The 17,230-nt window shown below is 38.4% G+C and overlaps 1 protein-coding gene across 2 annotated transcripts in view; it reads right to left on the bottom strand.

Annotated features, from left to right (window-relative positions):
• CORIN (corin, serine peptidase) overlaps positions 1-17,230 on the bottom strand; it is a 259,724-nt gene that overhangs the window by 30,166 nt on the left and 212,328 nt on the right. For both annotated transcript variants that reach the window (XM_033214755.1, XM_033214756.1), the window contains 3 exons: positions 15,662-15,772; positions 14,437-14,566; positions 717-833 (listed from right to left, as the gene is read on the bottom strand). In XM_033214755.1, the coding sequence (XP_033070646.1) occupies positions 717-833; positions 14,437-14,566; positions 15,662-15,772 (358 nt within the window). The remainder of the gene's footprint in view (positions 1-716; positions 834-14,436; positions 14,567-15,661; positions 15,773-17,230) is intronic.

The raw sequence follows: 17,230 nt of genomic DNA, 5'->3' as shown, positions 1-17,230 counted from the left end.
GTAACATTTATGAGCTTCAGAGTCAGATAAACTTGTTTAGAGTTCAGACACTATCACTTAGCATCTGTGGGCTGTGAGATTTGAGCAAGTTATTTAAATATTCTAAACTAAATAAAATATTAAAGCTGTAAAATATTGGATAATCATCTATGGTTCACAAATCTATTTGAGGTTTAAATGAGTCAGTGTATATAAGACTGCCTAGCTGTGTGCCTATAATGCAATAAGAACTTAGTAAGTGTAAATTTCCTCAATTTGTCTTCGTCCTACACCCCACCCATAGACAAGTGAAGTAGCCCTGTTTAAGATGCAATGATTTTTTAGGGGAAACTTATGTGCACTTTCAAGGCAACTTGATTATAATTTCCTTTTGTGTCTATTCCTGTCTTAGACATTCCAAGTTTTCTTAGTTATCAATACAATTCCCTCTGTTAACTAGTTCTATGTAGCATCTGTAGGAAATGCAGACATGAGGTTTTATTTTGAATAAGATATTAGAAGAAATCCAAGATTAGAACCCAAGTTCCTCTCTTCTCACCATCTAGAAAGAAGAAATACAAGCAACCAATGTTGAAATGTAAAGGCAATAGTGAATCTATGGAAACTACTGATATGACAAATTAGGATTATGTTAAGTTAAAAAATGGAAGAAAGGCCTGATGAAAATTCTTGTTCTGTAATCTGACTCTACACAGTTCTTATGAATGCGTTCTTACCCATTTACTAGAAGTTCATGTAAAGTGGTCCCATTGAGGCTCTCCCAGTTGGAGTGTAATGTCAGCCACCGCAACTCTTTCTCCTGTTCCTGTATCAATTTGGTCACAGATGGTTCTCTGATACAAGGCAAATACTGGATAAGTATTCAAAGTACAATGATCTTTGAACAGGCATTATCATTATTTAGCACTCATTCTCTTTCAAAAGGAAGCATTAAATTATGTCAACATTTCAAGAGGAGAATTTGGACCGTTACAAATTGTTGGAGTTGTTTTAGTTATTCTCCCTGCTGACCTGTGTTTGAACTTCATGAGATGTTAGGATTATAAAGTGTATGATATAAAAGTTCCAACAGGTAAAACATAAGAACAACTTTAGGCAGGGATCAAAGGTAAAATAAAATTTATGTAGCTGGTTTTTTTTTCCTCCTCTTTCCTTGTCCATTGTAATTCTGCAATATAGCAGTATCATAAAATAAAATAAACAACACATAAAGAGAATCAGTGGCATTTAGCATCTGTTTAGGCAGTATAAAATTTGTAAGAAATGTAATATTTCTATATTTCTAGGTTTATTTGGTTTTTTTTTTTTTTTTAGACGGAGTATTGATCTGTTGCCCAGGCTGGAGTACAGTAGTGTGATCTCGGCTCACTGCAACCTCTGCCTCAGGGTTCAAGTGATTCTCCTGCCTCAGCCTCCCAAGTAGCTGGGACCACAGGCACATGCAATCACGCCCAGCCAATTTTTATATCTTTAGTAGAGATGGGGTTTCACCATGTTGTCCAGGGTGGTCTTAAACTCCTGACCTCAAGTGGTCTGCACCCCTCAGCATCCCAAACTGCTGGGATTACAGGCATGAACCACAGCACCCTGCCTCACCTGATTATTATTTTTAAACTATTGTAATCACATAATAGAAAATGAACAAAAACTTCCCCAAACTCATACTTTTAAAAAGGCAAGGAAGAACCCTCTAAAGGGAACACTTGATGACAGAATAAGAGCCAAAGATGAAAAACACAAGAGTATTTCATAATGAATGAATTATAAACATTTGATTTTTAAAACAAATGTCATACCTCCTAGCCACAATGAAGAAGAGTGACGTAAGATATAAATTTATTTAGAAACTTCAATTGACTGTTAGATTATTGAAGATATTAAAAAACATCTTACAGAAATAAGAATTTTTATTTTTCTTGGCCAAAATGAATCTGGCTCTCCATCAATTCCAGAAGTTCTGAATGTAGAGGCAAAGTGAGATGGAAAGTATACAAGTCAGAGGCCACATATACTGGTCATGGTGTTTGTGGTAGCTTGCATCCTGATAACCTGCATCCTGAGAATTCCCTTCTGCAATAGAACTACCTGTGGACCTCCTAAATCCAGGTAAAGCCAAAGGAAGATAAACTTTAGATTTTGTTATTTAATCAGGTCATTCTTAAATCAGGTATTCATAGGGCAACAAGATACTTGCATGGGGAGTGCAACTGGGAGAGAGTGTGCACTGATGCTGGATAGGAAAATCATTGCAAAGAACTCAAAGGCCCCCTAGCTCCCCTGAGGAAGGGCTCCACAGACATCCACAGGATGTTTTTGCATTTCATTCATTAGCTTCCAAGAAGAAAGGCAATTAAGCTGGAATTTCTCAGTTACAAGTAGAAAATTTAAGAAATTAATCAAGGATAGGAGAATGTCATTATGAAAATTAGGTTTTCATGAAATTCTTGAACACTGGCATGATTCTCATGCACGAACATAAACTTTTAGCACTAGAAATGTCATCCTATGCCCATTTTAAAAAGTCAGTGAATTTGCTTGGTTGTATTTCTGCCATCGTACAGAATCTGAGCATCTGCATAACTTCAATTTTCCTTTCTTTTTTACCCAGCTTTATTGAGGCATACTTGACAAATAAAAATTGTACATATTTAAGGGGTGTAATGTAATGTTTGATATATGTATACCTTGTGAAATGGTTACCACAATCAAGCTAAGTAGCATATCTATCACCACCTAGTTACGTGCGTGCGTGTGTGTGTGTGTGTGTGTGTGTGTGTGGTAAGAACACTAAGGCCAAGAATCTTAGCAAATTTCAAGTATACAATATGTATTGTTAAGTATAGTCACCATGTTGTACATTAGATCTCCATAACGTATTCATTCCACATCACTGCATCTTTGTACCCTTTGACCATCTCCCCATTTTCCCCATCCCCTAGTTTTTGGCAACTAACATTCTACTCTCTGCATTTACAAGTTGACTGTTTTAAATTCCGCATATAAATGAGATCATGCCTTATTTGTCTTTCTATGCTTGGCGTATTTCACTTAACATGTCCTCCAGGTTTATCCATATTGTCTCAAATGGCAGAATTTCCTTCTTTTTTAAGAATACTGAATACTGTTCTATTGTCTAAAGAAAATGTGGTGTGCATCTATTGATTCATACACGGAGAAGGAAATTTTAGCAATGATCTAATCCAGCACCTAGAACAAGAGTATAAATGGAGGCCCAAATGCCATTTGTCTACATATTTAGATGTTATGAATCAAGTTATCAAGCTGTCAAAGAAAATTTCTCTCCTCCTCTCTTGACAAACATATCTGTTAGGTTCAAATATAGATCTCTTGGACTCCTGAGAACAGTGGGTTTCAAACATTAGCATTCATCAGAATCACCTGGAGGACCTGTTACAACACAGATTTTTGGCCTCATCCCCAGATTTTCTGATTCGATGAAGTCTCAGATGGGACCCAAAATCTGTTGCTCTACCAAGATCACAGATGATGATAATGATGCTGGTCTGAGACCACACTTTGAAAACATCAGTCTAGAAAAGGGATGAGGCTCCATGTGAGCATAACTCCTTGGCTAACAGAGTCCTTAACCCATGGGATGAGCTAGAGGAGGAGGGCCAGAGGGTCCCTCTAAATCAGGGTTTCTCACCCTAGGTGCTATTGACAAGTTATACCAGTTAATTATCTGCTATGTGGGGCGATTCATGTGTACTGCGGGATGTTTTGTAACATCCCTAGCTTCTACCCACTAGCTGCTAGTAAGATCCCATCAACTCTGGATTTACAATGTAAAAAATAATGTCTATAGACATTCCAAATGTCCCCTAGGACAGGGGTCCCCAGCTCCAGGGCCCCTGGGGACCAGGCCACACAGCAGGAGGTGAGTGTGGGGCAAGCCAGCAAAGCTTAATCTGTGCTTACAGCTGCTCACAATCACGGGCATTACTGCCTGAGCTCCGCCTCCTGTCCCATTAGCGGCCTTAGATTCTCACAGAAGCGTGATTCCTATTGTGAACTGCGCATGCGTGGGACCTAGGTTGTGTGGTTCCTATGGTAATCAAATCCCTGATGATCTATCACTGTCTCTCATCACCCTCAGATGGGACCATCTAGTTGTAGGAAAACAAGCTCAGGGCTCCCACTGATTCAACATTATGGTGAGTAGTATAATGATTTCATTATAATGTAATAATAATAGAAACAAAGTAGACAATAAATGTAATGTGCTTGAATCATGCCAAAACCATTCCCCCCATCCCACCCCAGTCCGTGGAAAAACTGTCTTCCACAAAACCAGTCCCTGGTGCCAAAAAGGTTGGGGACAGCTGCCCTAGGGGCAAAGTCACCCCTGGTTGAGAACCACTGCTCTAAATAATGGGGCCTGAAAGCAGTGCTATACAGAGAAGCAGAAGGATTTGCCTTATATTTACTTCTTGAGGAATTGTGTAGTCATAAGACACACATACAAATATTCATTTTTCTGACGCTGATATGAGAGAACAGAGCTCATTAGGAGTTCTGGAACATCCTAACATTATGAAAGGGATTAAATATTTCAAGGCTTAGGAGAACAGCCAGATCCCTAGACAATTTGGCCTACTCTCCCATCCTCAAGTCACTTTGTTTTAGTAATAAATATCCCATGTTCAAATTATGATTATGTTGGGGCTGCTTACTTAAAAAACGAAGGTCATCACAAATTCCTCCAAAACCAGGGCTTTTCTCTTACCTCTAACAAGACAGACGTGCAGGAATTACCTAGACATGTAACACATTTCAGTTGAAGGATAAGGTTTGTCTCTTGCATCTATTGACGGAGGAAAATAATCTAAGCATCCAACCTCAGTCCTTGACAGTTCATCTTGACATATAAATGCCTTTCACAGTGGATAAGATAAATTATTCACAATTCTAAATATCCTGTTGCAAACTTGAAACATTTACACTAAACATTTTGTATCTGATTTCAAAAATCTCTTCTTGAATCTTGTCATATTCTCCCTGTTTGGGTCCCATAGATTTGACATATTAATACTGAAAGTTAGTTATTGTGTCAAGTAGAAATTTTGACAGACAGGCACTAATAGGTTTCAAACAAAACCTGAATGAACTCTGCTACAGAAACATTTCTCAGGCTGGATAGCTCAGTTCAATGGGAGTTTATACAGCAAAACTTCCATCAGTAGAAATGCTTAAAGCAGAGCACAAGTTCTGAGCTTATTTTTCTAGTTAACTCAGTATTTTAAAAACACTTTTTATTGCAATCCTAACTGACGATAGATAGATAGATAGATCAATAGATAGATAGATTGATTTTTCTTTTTCTTTTTTTTTTTTTTTTGAGATGGAGTCTCGCTCTGTCACCCAGGCTGGAGTGCAGTGGCTCGATCTCAGCTCACTGCAACCTCCACCTTCCAGGTTCAAGCAATTCTCCTGCCTCAGCCTCCCGGGTAGCTGGAGACTACAGGCTCGTGCCACGACACCCGGCTAATTTTTGTACTTTTTGGTGGAGGTAGGGTTTCATTATGTTGCCCAGACTGGTCTCGAACTCCTGACCTCAAGTGATCTGCATGCCTCGGCCTCCCAGGGTGCTGGGATTACAGATAGCCACTGCGCCCAGCCTATAATTTTATTCTCTTACTATGTGAGATAGCTCAGAGATGGAGCATAGTAACTGTATTAGGCAAGGATCTATAGGTACAAATGACAAAACTATCTCAAAGCAAAGAAGGGGAAGGTTAATGGATCATAAAATTAACTTGCAGTGTATTCATATTTCATAAAATAAAAGAATCAACAAAACTAAATATTTAATCCATTTGCAATATAAAAATTACAAAATTGTAATGTGAACTAAAATTTAAATTTATAAAATATGACTATTAAATATATACTATCATTCTAATATAAATTAGAAAACAAAAATAAAAATAAAGCACCATTTAAAATAAACATCTTATTATAAGTGTAAAAATAATCAATCATAAACATTTTGAATTAAAATATCATTTGAACATATATAAAATTCAGTCTTATAAAACAAATATGTTGTAAGAATATTTTTGAGCAGGAGTGTCTACCTCTTTTGGAACCTATGCCAATTCAGCTATTTCCTTCTGGCTATTTTATTTTCAAAAATCCCATCTGCTTTTTTCGAGCATTCGACCTTTTGGGACAACACTTTTTTTTTAAGAGATAGAAATGCAACATTTTATTGACAATTTAATTTTAGTTTCAAAGAAAATATTTCTTGCTTATCTTCACATCTTTTGCTTCATCATGTAAAGCTAGAGATTATCAGTTTCAATTTCAACATACTTTTTAAATTCCAGTTCTTCAGAAAGACTCTGAATAGGAGTAGAATGTATTTTTCTAACACAAGTCTTGCTTTGTTGGCTGCTATTTTCTTCTTCTTCGGTATAATAGGAATATAAAAATGCTTTCTAAAAATATGTGCATCTCTATTCACTTCAAAGTTTTAAATCAATATATAGCTCTATGGGTCCATTACAAGATAAATAATTCAAAATTCAAAAAAAGTAAACAAATATTGAATTAACAAAAAAAAATTGGCATTTTGAAAGTGCCTAAAATAGTACTGGAATACGTGAGTATCAAAAAGTGGAAATGTAATCAATTACTAAAGAGATGTGGATGGTCTTCAAGATGATCAATGCCAGGGAACCAGTAACCTCAGGGCTCTTCAACTCCCATCTCCACTTCCTTCTGTGTTGTGGGGAGGAGGGCAAAGGGGATGACAGCTTCATTGTCGTAAAGTAAGTTTTCTATAAGCCAGAGGACTAGTTGCCTACAGTTCTAAACTCACAGGCATTCATCTTTATGACCAAAAAAGAAAGAAGTCATCTTTCCCAGGTCCAATTAAAATAAATATTGGGCCAGGCATGGCTCACGCCTGTAATCCCAGCACTTTGGGAGGCCAAGGCAGGTGGATCATGTGAGGTCAGGAGTTCAAGACTAGCCTGGTCTACATGGCGAAACCCCATCTCTACTAAAAATACAAAAATTAGAAGGGTATGGTGGTGGGCACCTGTAATCCCAGCTACTCAGGAGTCTGAGGAAGGAGAATCATTTGAACCTGGGAGGCAGAGGTTGCAGTGAGCCAAGATCACACCATTGCACTCCAGCCTGGGTGACAAGAGCAGAACTCTGTCTTAAATAAATAAAAATCTTGTTGAAGAACCAAAAATCCCAAAACCAATCACTGTGGCCTGGCAGTAAGATACTTTGATTGGTCCATCTTGGGATAGGTACCTACCCCTCAACCAATCACAGACCAAAAAGAGAGTCATGTACAAAGAAGGTCGCTCCCATTTGGAGCCCAAGGATAAAATGGGAAGTGAAGCAAATATCCAGAAGGAAAGGATGTAGGCCCCAAAGGAAGGGAGGAATGCAGAGAAACAACACCATATGTGCCTGCTGCCTGTGACCTTAATTGAAATGAGTTAGTTCAAAAGATTATTGTTCTTCAGAATCAAGATTCTACATGTTCTTCAGTTTGTATGTTAGTTTTGGAAAGACATAGGAAAGGTAAAAGATTAGGTTGACATGTTTATTAATGTTACAGTGGGTTAGTCAGTGAGTGTTCAAGCTGATATAAAGTGAGTTGGAGCTCAGAAGAAACATTATAGTGACGGTTTAAACAAGTGACAGAGCCAGATAGACAAGGGTTAAAATTGATGCTTACAGGTTAATGAGGTGGGATAGAAATGGATATCATAGATTGGTGTGGTATCAGATGGAGTCCCTCTCTAAGGAGCTATTATTTTAGTTAGAGGAACAAATTACAAACATGTAAAAACTATTTTGGATACTGATAAGTTCTCTGAATAAGACAAAATAACCAAATGTGATATAGTTACACGCTGAGACTGAAAGCTGCCTCAGGTAGGATTGTCAAAGAAAGTCTCTCTAAGTCATAGATGTATGAGCTGAAACATGAATAATGAAGTCTTAGAGTTCCGCATTCTAAGTAAAAATAACAGTGAAGGCAAAACCCCCAAGATGGGTATGAGCTTGAAATGTTTTAACATCAATAATAAGGTCAATGTGTCTAAAGTTTAGTGGGCAAGTGGAGAATACGAGGATATTTATTGGGTCAGAGAGGAAGGCAGGGGCCAAATTATGCAGTGTCTGGCAGGTCAGAGTAAGAAATCAGATTTTCAGTCCAAACTGTAAAATAATAAGATAAGAAGACCAAAGTCTTTTGCATGTAGGTAATATTGTTGCTGTCAGTCCTGTCTTTCAGGTAAAAGGCAGATTGCCGTAGGTTTTTAAGACAACATGTAAAAGACACCTTATCAGAAGTTAAGTCATCATTAAGGGTCTCCTGGTGTATCTAGCTTCAAAAGGAGACTGATTCCTTACAAGGGCTTCTAACAGAAATAATAGAAGCCCTCTTTGGTCAACTCCTGATGGATTATTCAAGTTATAAATCATGTTCTTATTTACCTAGGATCCATTCATATCATGTCCAAGACAATGCTACAACCATGGTGATGAGTGGGAATAAATTTTTGGAGGAAGTTAAAGTGTAAACCCTTATACCAGGGATTATTAGGGACTAGTAGGTCATATAATAGAAGCTATCTTTGTGGTTTTGCCTAGATACAGAAACATGCTTTGAAAAGAATGTTTGACCAACTTCTATTGACCAACACTAAAAGATTAGGGCATAAAATCAAATTGCAACTAACTCCATAAAAACATTTTTGCCAAAATCATAGGGCCCAGACACACTGATTCCTGATCATCTAACTGTATATACAGCTTGTGGAGCCCAGAGATATAAAGAGTCACATTTCCCTTAGACTAACTCACTCAAATACCAGATGTTACAACTGAGCATTCGGCAAATATCAGAAGGCAGTCTAAACTCTGATTTGTATCATCAAGTAATTAAATGCCCATAAGTTTTTTGATACTGAACATGTAGGTAGCAAAGTCAATATGCTGTTAACGTGGTTTGTCTGTGTCCCCACCCAAATCTCATCTTGAATTGTAACTCCCACAGTTCCCACATGTCATGGGAGGAACCTGGTAGGAGGTGATTGAATTATGGGGGCAGGTCTTCTTGTGCTGTTCTCATGATAGTGAATGAGTTTCAGGAGATCTGACGGTTTTAAAAATGGGAGTTTCCCTGCACAAGCTCTCTCTTTTTTGTGTGCTGCCATCCACGTGAGATGTGACTTGCTCCTTCTCACCTTCTGCCATGATTGTGAGGCCTCCACAGCCATGTGGAACTGTAAGTCCATTAAACCTCTTTTTTTCTTCCCAGTCTCAGGAATGTCTTTATCAGTAGTGTGAAAATGGACTAATACAGTAAATTGGTACCAGGAGAGTGGGGTGCTGCTATAGGTACCCAAAAATGTGGAAGCAAGTTTGGAACTGGGTAACAGGCAGAGGTTGGAAAAGTTTGGAGGGCTGAGAAGAAGACAGGAAAATGTAGGAAAGTTTGGAACTCCCTAGTAACGAGTTGAATGGCTTTGATCAAAATGCTGATAGCAATATGGACAATAAAGTCCATGCTGAGGTGGTCTCAGAAGGAAATGAGGAACTTGTTGGGAACCAGAGCAAAGGTGATTCTTGTTATATTTTACTAGAGAGAGTGGTGGTATTTTGCCCCGCCTTAGTGATCTGTGGAACTTTGAACTTGACAGATGATTTAGGTATCTGGTAGAAGACATTTCTACTTTTTTTTTTTTTAGAAGACATTTCTAAACAGCAAAGCATTCAAGAGGTGACTTGGGTGCTGTTAAAGTCATTCAGTGTTATAAGGGAAGTAGAGCATAAAAGTTAGGAAAATTTGCAGCCTGACAATGAGATAGAAAAGAAAATACCATTTTCTGAGGAGAAATTCAAGCTGGCTGCAGAATTTGCAAAAGTAATGAGGAGCAGAATGTTAATCCCCAAGACAATGGGGAAATGTCTCCGGGACATGTCAGAGGTCTTCATGGCAGCCCCTCCCATTACACGTCCAGAGGCCTAGGAGGAAAAAGTGGTTTCATGGACTGGGACCAGGGTCCTTGTGCTGCGTGCAGCCTAGGGACTTGGTGCTGTGTCCCAGCTGTGCCAGATATGACTAAAAGGGGCCAAGGTACAACTCAGGCTGTTGCTTCAGAGGGTGGAAGCCTCAAGCATTGGCAACTTCCACAGGGTGCAAGTTGAACCTGCAAGTGCACAGAAGTCAAGAATCAGGATTTGGGAACCTCTGCCTAGATTTCAGAGGATGTATGGAAATGCATGGATGCCCAGAGAGAAGTTTGCTGCAGGGGTGGGGCCCTCATGGAGAACCTCTGCTAGGTAGTGTGGAAAGCAAATGTGGGGTCAGAGTCCCCACAAAGAATCCCCACTGGGGCACGGCCTAGTGGAGCTGTGAGAAGAGGGCCACCATCCTCAAGACCCCAGAATGGTAGATCCGCTGACAGCTTACACCATGTGCCTGGAAAAGCCTCAGACACTCCATGCCACCCCATGAAAGCAGCCAGGAGGGAGGCTGTACCCTGCAAAGCCACAGGGGCAGAGCTGCCCAAGACCATGGGAACCCACCTTTTGCATCAGTGTGATCCAGATGCAAGACATGGAGTCAAAAGAGATCATTTTGGAGTTTTAAGATTTGACTGCCCTGTTGGATTTCAGACTTGCATGGGGCCTGTAGCCCCTTTGTTTTGGCCAATTTCTCCCACTTGGAATGACTATATTTACACAATGCCTGTACCCCCACTGTGTCTAGGAAACTAACTTGCTTTTGATTTTATAGGCTCATAGATGGAAGAGACTTGCCTTGTCTTAGATGAGACATCAGACTGTGGACTCTTGAGTTAATGCTGAAATGAGTTAAGACTTTGGGGGACTATTGGGAAGGCATGATTGGTTTTGAATTGTGAGGACATGAGATTTGGGAGGGGCCAAGGGCAGAATGATATGGTTTGGCCGTGTCTCCACCCAAATCTCATCTTGAATTGTAACTCATGGGGGCAGGTCTTTCCTGTGTTGTCCTCATGATAGTGAATAAGTTTCACAAGATCTGATGGTTTTAAAAACAGGAGTTTCCCCACACAAGCTCTCTCTTTTTTGTGTGCCACCATACATGTGAGATGTGCCTTGCTTCTCCTTGCCTTCCACCATGATTATGAGGCCTCCTCAGCTCTGTGGAACTGTTAAGTCCATTTAACCTCTTTTTCTTCCCAGTCTCATGTACGATCTTAATTAGCAGCATGAAAGTGGACTAATACAGCTATCACAAGCATTTAGGGGCTTCATTTAGACATTTTTCTAATCAAATAGCCATCATACTTCCAATATGGGCTGAACTCTTGAGATATCAACAGATGAAAGCAAAAAGTTTTTCAGATTCAACAAAGAACTCTAAATCTTCTCATCCAGACAAGCACTGAGTTGAGAGCCTAGCATTTGAGAGTAAGACACGGAAGGTATAATTTGGGTCTAAAAAAATGCAAGTGTTTTAAATCAACTGTCTCTATCAAGAAAGCATTTCAGTAGAATCCCTGTAACACATGAAATTTGGTAGACCTGCATTCTTGATAAATTCCCTCCAAAATATACCCCCTGAAGTAGATGAATGATCCACCCGGAATTAGGGTATGCTGGTTCTGGACCCTACATACACTACAATGCCATTCTCTATAAATGTTTACTGAATGAACTGATGAATGAGTGAGTGATATAACAAATTTATACTATCAAGGTAAGACTAAAGTTTTATGTTTTTCTTGTATAATTTTAATAGAAATGCCATGTTCTATGCAGTAAGTCTGTACCATTCTCAGATGGCAAAATATCTGGACTTTTTTCTAACTTTGTGTTATTGGCTGTTCACCTACATGTCTTCCCTGCTCCATTATAAACTCTGACGATGTTATTCACTTTGCGTCCTCGACCCAATGCCTAGTCCAGTACAAGGCCCATAAGCAGATACTCAAAAACAAAAAGGGAAGGGAAATACTGAATGGAATTAGTTGGGAGTTGCTTTTTAAACTTCATATTTTTGATGCAGAATATGTCTGAATGTACAAAGGCAGGCTGGCACAAATTCCACTCCAGAAGCTAAGAAGGAACACCCATTCCCACTTCCCTCCTTTTGCAGCATAGGCCAATCATGGCCAGACAGACCCTTCTAGCAAGGGCTTTGATCTGGAGGAAATGACTCAAAGGTGCAGGGTGACTTAGAGTTTATTTGAGTCATTGGTGGCAGAATTGTGAATTTGCAGCACAGCAACTGGTCTCCAGAGACAGTGGTCACATGGCAGCTGCTTGAGCCTGTTCCCTCAGCAGGAAGCTAGCCTCATCTTGACCATTACCATCATGGCTAGCGTAGCCTGTCTCTCCAGATTTCTGTCAATTCATGAGCCACTCAAGTCAACTAAAGAGTAAACTTCAAGGCAACTAAAAAGTTCAAAAACTACTAGTACTCATTTCTTTAGAGGACTTATCACCACTTACCCATTTTTCCCATTAAATCAGTCAAATAATGTATATGGCTTTCCAACCACACCTCTATCTCAGATTTCCCTAGCCCTTCTGTGAAATAAAATAATCTAAAATAAAAAATATCTGCATGTCTATTTGCATTTTATATATCTAAAGATATCTAAAATATTATATTAAAGTTTCAATTTCCAAATATGTTGAGAAAATGGAGCAAATGGAGTACATATTTTTTTAAAAATCCAGTGTGCACACAATAGCCAAAGTTGGGAATAATCCAAATGTCTGAATGGATAAACAAAATGTATATCCATTTAATGACATATTATTCAGTCACAAGCAGGAAGGAAGTACTGGTACATGCTACAAGACAGATGATTGAAAATGTGCTAAGTGAAAGAAACCAGATGAAAAGGCTACATGTTGTATATTTCCATTTATATTGAAATATCCAGAATAGGCCAATTTATAGAGGCAGAAAGCAGATTAGTGGTCACCTGGGCCTGTGGGTATGATAAAATGGAAAGTAACTGCCTAGTGAGTACATAGTTTCCTTTTGGGATAATAAAAGTGTTCTAAAACAAATAGTGGTGATGGTTGCACAACATTGTGAATAAAATAAATGCCACTGAATTACACATTTTAAAGTGGTTAAATGGTGAATTTTATGTGTGTGCATTTTAACACAATAAAAGCCCTAATATGCAAATATTTAGAAGAAACATAAAGAAGCATATTTAAAAACAGAAACCTATCTATTTACAATAGAACAGCTATGTTCAGGGTGGCTTGTCAAAAGAACTTTCTGGTTGTAAAATCTTTGCAGTTCCAACCTTATACTTTGCAGAAAAAACCTTATACATATGAAGAAAGATGCTTCATAACCATATGCAAAAGATTTTTCACTTATCTCTGAACACAATCATATCCTATTTCATTTAGACACAATAATGAAGTTGTAAAAATGAAGTCTAATTTAATAGATCTTGGCAAATACAATTTTCCACTCTAGTAAAGTTTAAGGTTCCTTTATTATAAATGAGCATCGGTTATTCAATTCCTAAAGATGTGGGTCTTTTCAGGGGAGAAGTGGACGCAAGATGTTGGGAGCTACATATTAGTAATTCTTTGAACTAGGATAACAAAAATGTGCTGCTAGTTGCTATCCCATAACTGAATGACTCATTATTGTAAAACCGTTTCAATTTTGTTCAGTGGATCTTAGGAAATGGCATTTACTCAATTTTTTATTTAGTCTAGAATTTTAGAACTCCTTTGTCTTCAATTTCTCTAATTTCTGCATTTTCCCCAAATCTCAAATATATTGATGGTAAAAGAAATACTTACATATTCTAAGACCCCGAAAATTATTGCTTTCCATCCCCAATGGAACTGAAAAAGAAAAACCTCACAAAATAGCAAGTATCTAACTTTCAAAGGATCCATTTCAGTATATCTGTATCAAAGCCAGAGTGAATCTTTTCATTCTACTGAGAAGCGAACATACTGAACTATTTCTTGATTTACATTTACTGCCTTACTTAGAGTAAACAGAAATACCAGCAACTTCAATTTCTTTAAAAATGTGTTGCTTAAAAAGAAATTTTCAATAACCTCTTGGGGGAAAATTACAAGATTTTTTCATAGAGATTCCTCAAAGGAAATGATCATAATGCTTTTATAAATAATGAAAGCATTTCGTTTCAGAAGTACTTAAAATACAATTACTTCATTTACTTTTAGAGACTCCACCAAAGTACATTTTCAGCGCACACTCCTCAGGGCATGTGCCTGTAATTAAATGCGGTCCTCTCACCTGATTCATTTCCCAGGTTTTGAAGTACTCTTTGTTCGAGAGCACTAACTCTCTATGCATCCATAAGGAAGATATTACTGCCAAGTTCCATGAAGCTTTCTGAGAAATTCATCAGTGCTACAAACTACTGACCTTACCCTAAACCCATCTGCTTGCAGGCCAACTGACTGAACATCTCCCGCCAGCCATCTGCACACACATGGTGTTCTGTGGCAGCTCTGTGAACCATCAGAAAGGAAGAGGAGTTCACATTTATAGAGAGGGTCACTAGGGAAAGAAAAGACAGCGGAAATCCTAATTAAAAACATTTCTTCCCATGAAAGCATATAACTTTACAGGCCTCTGCTTCATTGGCATACATTCATTTTTATTTATTTTCATTAACCATTTGGTGTGTACCTACCCTGTGCAAATCATTGCCTTCAGTGTGCTAGAGGGCTAAAAAAAAATGAATCAGAAATGTTCTCTACCCTCAAAGAACCGTAGACTCTAATGAAAGAGACAGGCAGTTCTTAACTTTTCTTGATGAGTCAGAAGAGAGCCAGAGCCAGGACTCATCCCATGAGTTAACCAGGATTTGCATAATTACAAGAAGTGAGTTGTAAATCCATTTCTATCATTTCCTTCAAGAAAGCATATAAGAATGCAAGTGCATGAGAGGGATGCAAATTTAGGATTAATGTGGTATATGTGTTAATTCCTATTATATAAAGGAGCATCCTCTGTACTTAAGCAGCCTCAGAGCACTTATGAAATGCTGCACAATTGATCACAACACACATGAGAATCATGATTTGGCTGGTTGATGCAAAGGACTGAGAAAGAGCTGAGTGAATGGAAAGAGTGATGAGTGTTGGATGAGGAAATTAATCAAACTCAAGATCACAAACTGCAACACTGGAGGTGCTGGTAGGAGATGTCTTTAATTCCTGTCTGTGTAAGGAGCTAGATAGTTAGAAGTCTTGGACCTAGAGAGTGTAGGGAAGGCAGAGGAGCCACTGGACTATTCTATTCTAGTAGGTATAGATGACAAAAGAATGGCAGACTATCATTAAATTTATTGAAGTTGGGTTTTAATGAATAATTTTTAAATCCTATTCCAGCAATTATATGATTACAACATTTTGAACCCAAATGTTTTTCCCTATAATATAAATATTTCAAATAGTGAAGTAGCTTGGTGGGGAAATTTTCTGTGAGTTGGAAATAACACACATAGATTACCACTATCAGCTTTTATAACAGTAAAACAAAATAGATGAACTTGGCCAGTAAAATCCAGGAAGTAATTTAGGATTCATTTAGCTTCAGTGGCTGACAGGCCTGAGAGAGTACAACAGATGGCAGAAACAAGTAGCTCACCACAGTCCCATTCATCTGAACTGTCTGAGCAGTCGGCTTCACCGTCACACCACAGGTTACGTGACACACATGCATGGTTTGCACATTCCAGCTCATCATCTTGGCAAAATGCTGGCACGGGGAACAAAAAGTGAGAATGAAAACATTTTAGAAATAAATGTGATTATCACTAACATGCACATCTTCATGTGCCAGTAGAAGCACGGAAAGAAGAAAGTATGTGATCGCCGAGACTTCCAAACAGACATGAAAATAGTATAAACAGAATTTGTAAAATATTATTTAATAGACATCAATACATACAAAGAGCATTTAAACAGAATTACTACGTTCAAGTGACTCAATGTTCTGGTTCTAACAATCAGACTGAATAAACGGTACTCACAGCAGCAGAAATACCCAAGATCAGAGAACGGGGTTAAAATCTGCATGAGCAGAGCATGAGGGATGAACAGACTGAAGCCACCTTAAATCTGCATGAGCAGAGCATGAGGGATGAACAGACTGAAGCCACCTTAGAAAGAAAACAATCTCTGTCCACAGAGATGCATAATGGGTTTTTTTTTTCATCTCTATTATTAAATGATTCTGTGAATCATACATAGTTCTCTTTTGAGTTTTAAAAATTATAGTAAATCTCCTTGATTGCCTACTTAACAACCATTTCCTTTCTTCCTCCTTTTTTTAAGGGAGCCCAATTTGGTTCAGACCCCCACACCTGCCATCCCCAGTGCCAAAGGAAGATCCTGATTAATTTAAGCTGGGCATGGCATTTTTCTGTCTACAGTTTGTTTGTTTGTTTGTTTTCTGAATACAATTAGTAGTCCAGGAGTAAACATATGCTCTGATATCATAGGCCTTGGCCTATGGTTGTGTGACTGTGCTTCACAGGACAGCTCCTTCCCAAAATCTGCTGCTGTGCCATGTGCCCTAGTTGGGGACAGGAACAACCTGGAGAAAACAGCATCTTTTTTTTTATTGGTTCTCCCTGAATGGTGCTTCTTTTTGCAGTTCAACTGTTTGTAGGAAGTGTCTTTTCTAACTACACAAAGGCTCCTGATGGCTAGCTGTGACTGTGCCCAAAGTGACCTGAGCAAATCCCTTAATGATATCTTGGAGATATGAACACGGTCCTTTCTCCTTCCGGCTGGACATGATGAAAGAAGCATGGTGCCCCAGGTGCCCATGGTGACGTCATCTTTTCACCATTGTGGGAGCCAGCCTGAGTTGAAACTGAACTGAAATCACAGACAAGGTACTAAACTGCCACATACAGCCTCAAGAGTCCATCCTACACTTGACTCTTTATATGATAATATAAAACATGTGATTGATATATATATATATGATAATAAAAGATAAATGTCTTCACTGTTTGTCATTTCAATTCGGGCTTTTCTGTTTGTTTCTGTTTCATTTATCTATCTGTAGGTAAAACATCTTAAGAGACATAATTATTTTCCGGTTCTAAAAGCAATGGTCATTCATTTAGAAAATGTAGAAAAGAGAGAAAAGCACAAAAATTTAATAATTACACCACCCAAAGACTATAACTGTAAACTTTTAATT

This window comes from Trachypithecus francoisi, unplaced genomic scaffold (assembly GCF_009764315.1).
Source record: "Trachypithecus francoisi isolate TF-2019V2 unplaced genomic scaffold, Tfra_2.0 Lachesis_group1, whole genome shotgun sequence".
Taxonomy (NCBI): Eukaryota; Metazoa; Chordata; class Mammalia; order Primates; family Cercopithecidae; genus Trachypithecus; species Trachypithecus francoisi.
Note: the sequence above shows the minus strand (reverse complement) of the source record. Positions and strands in the feature narration are given on the sequence as shown.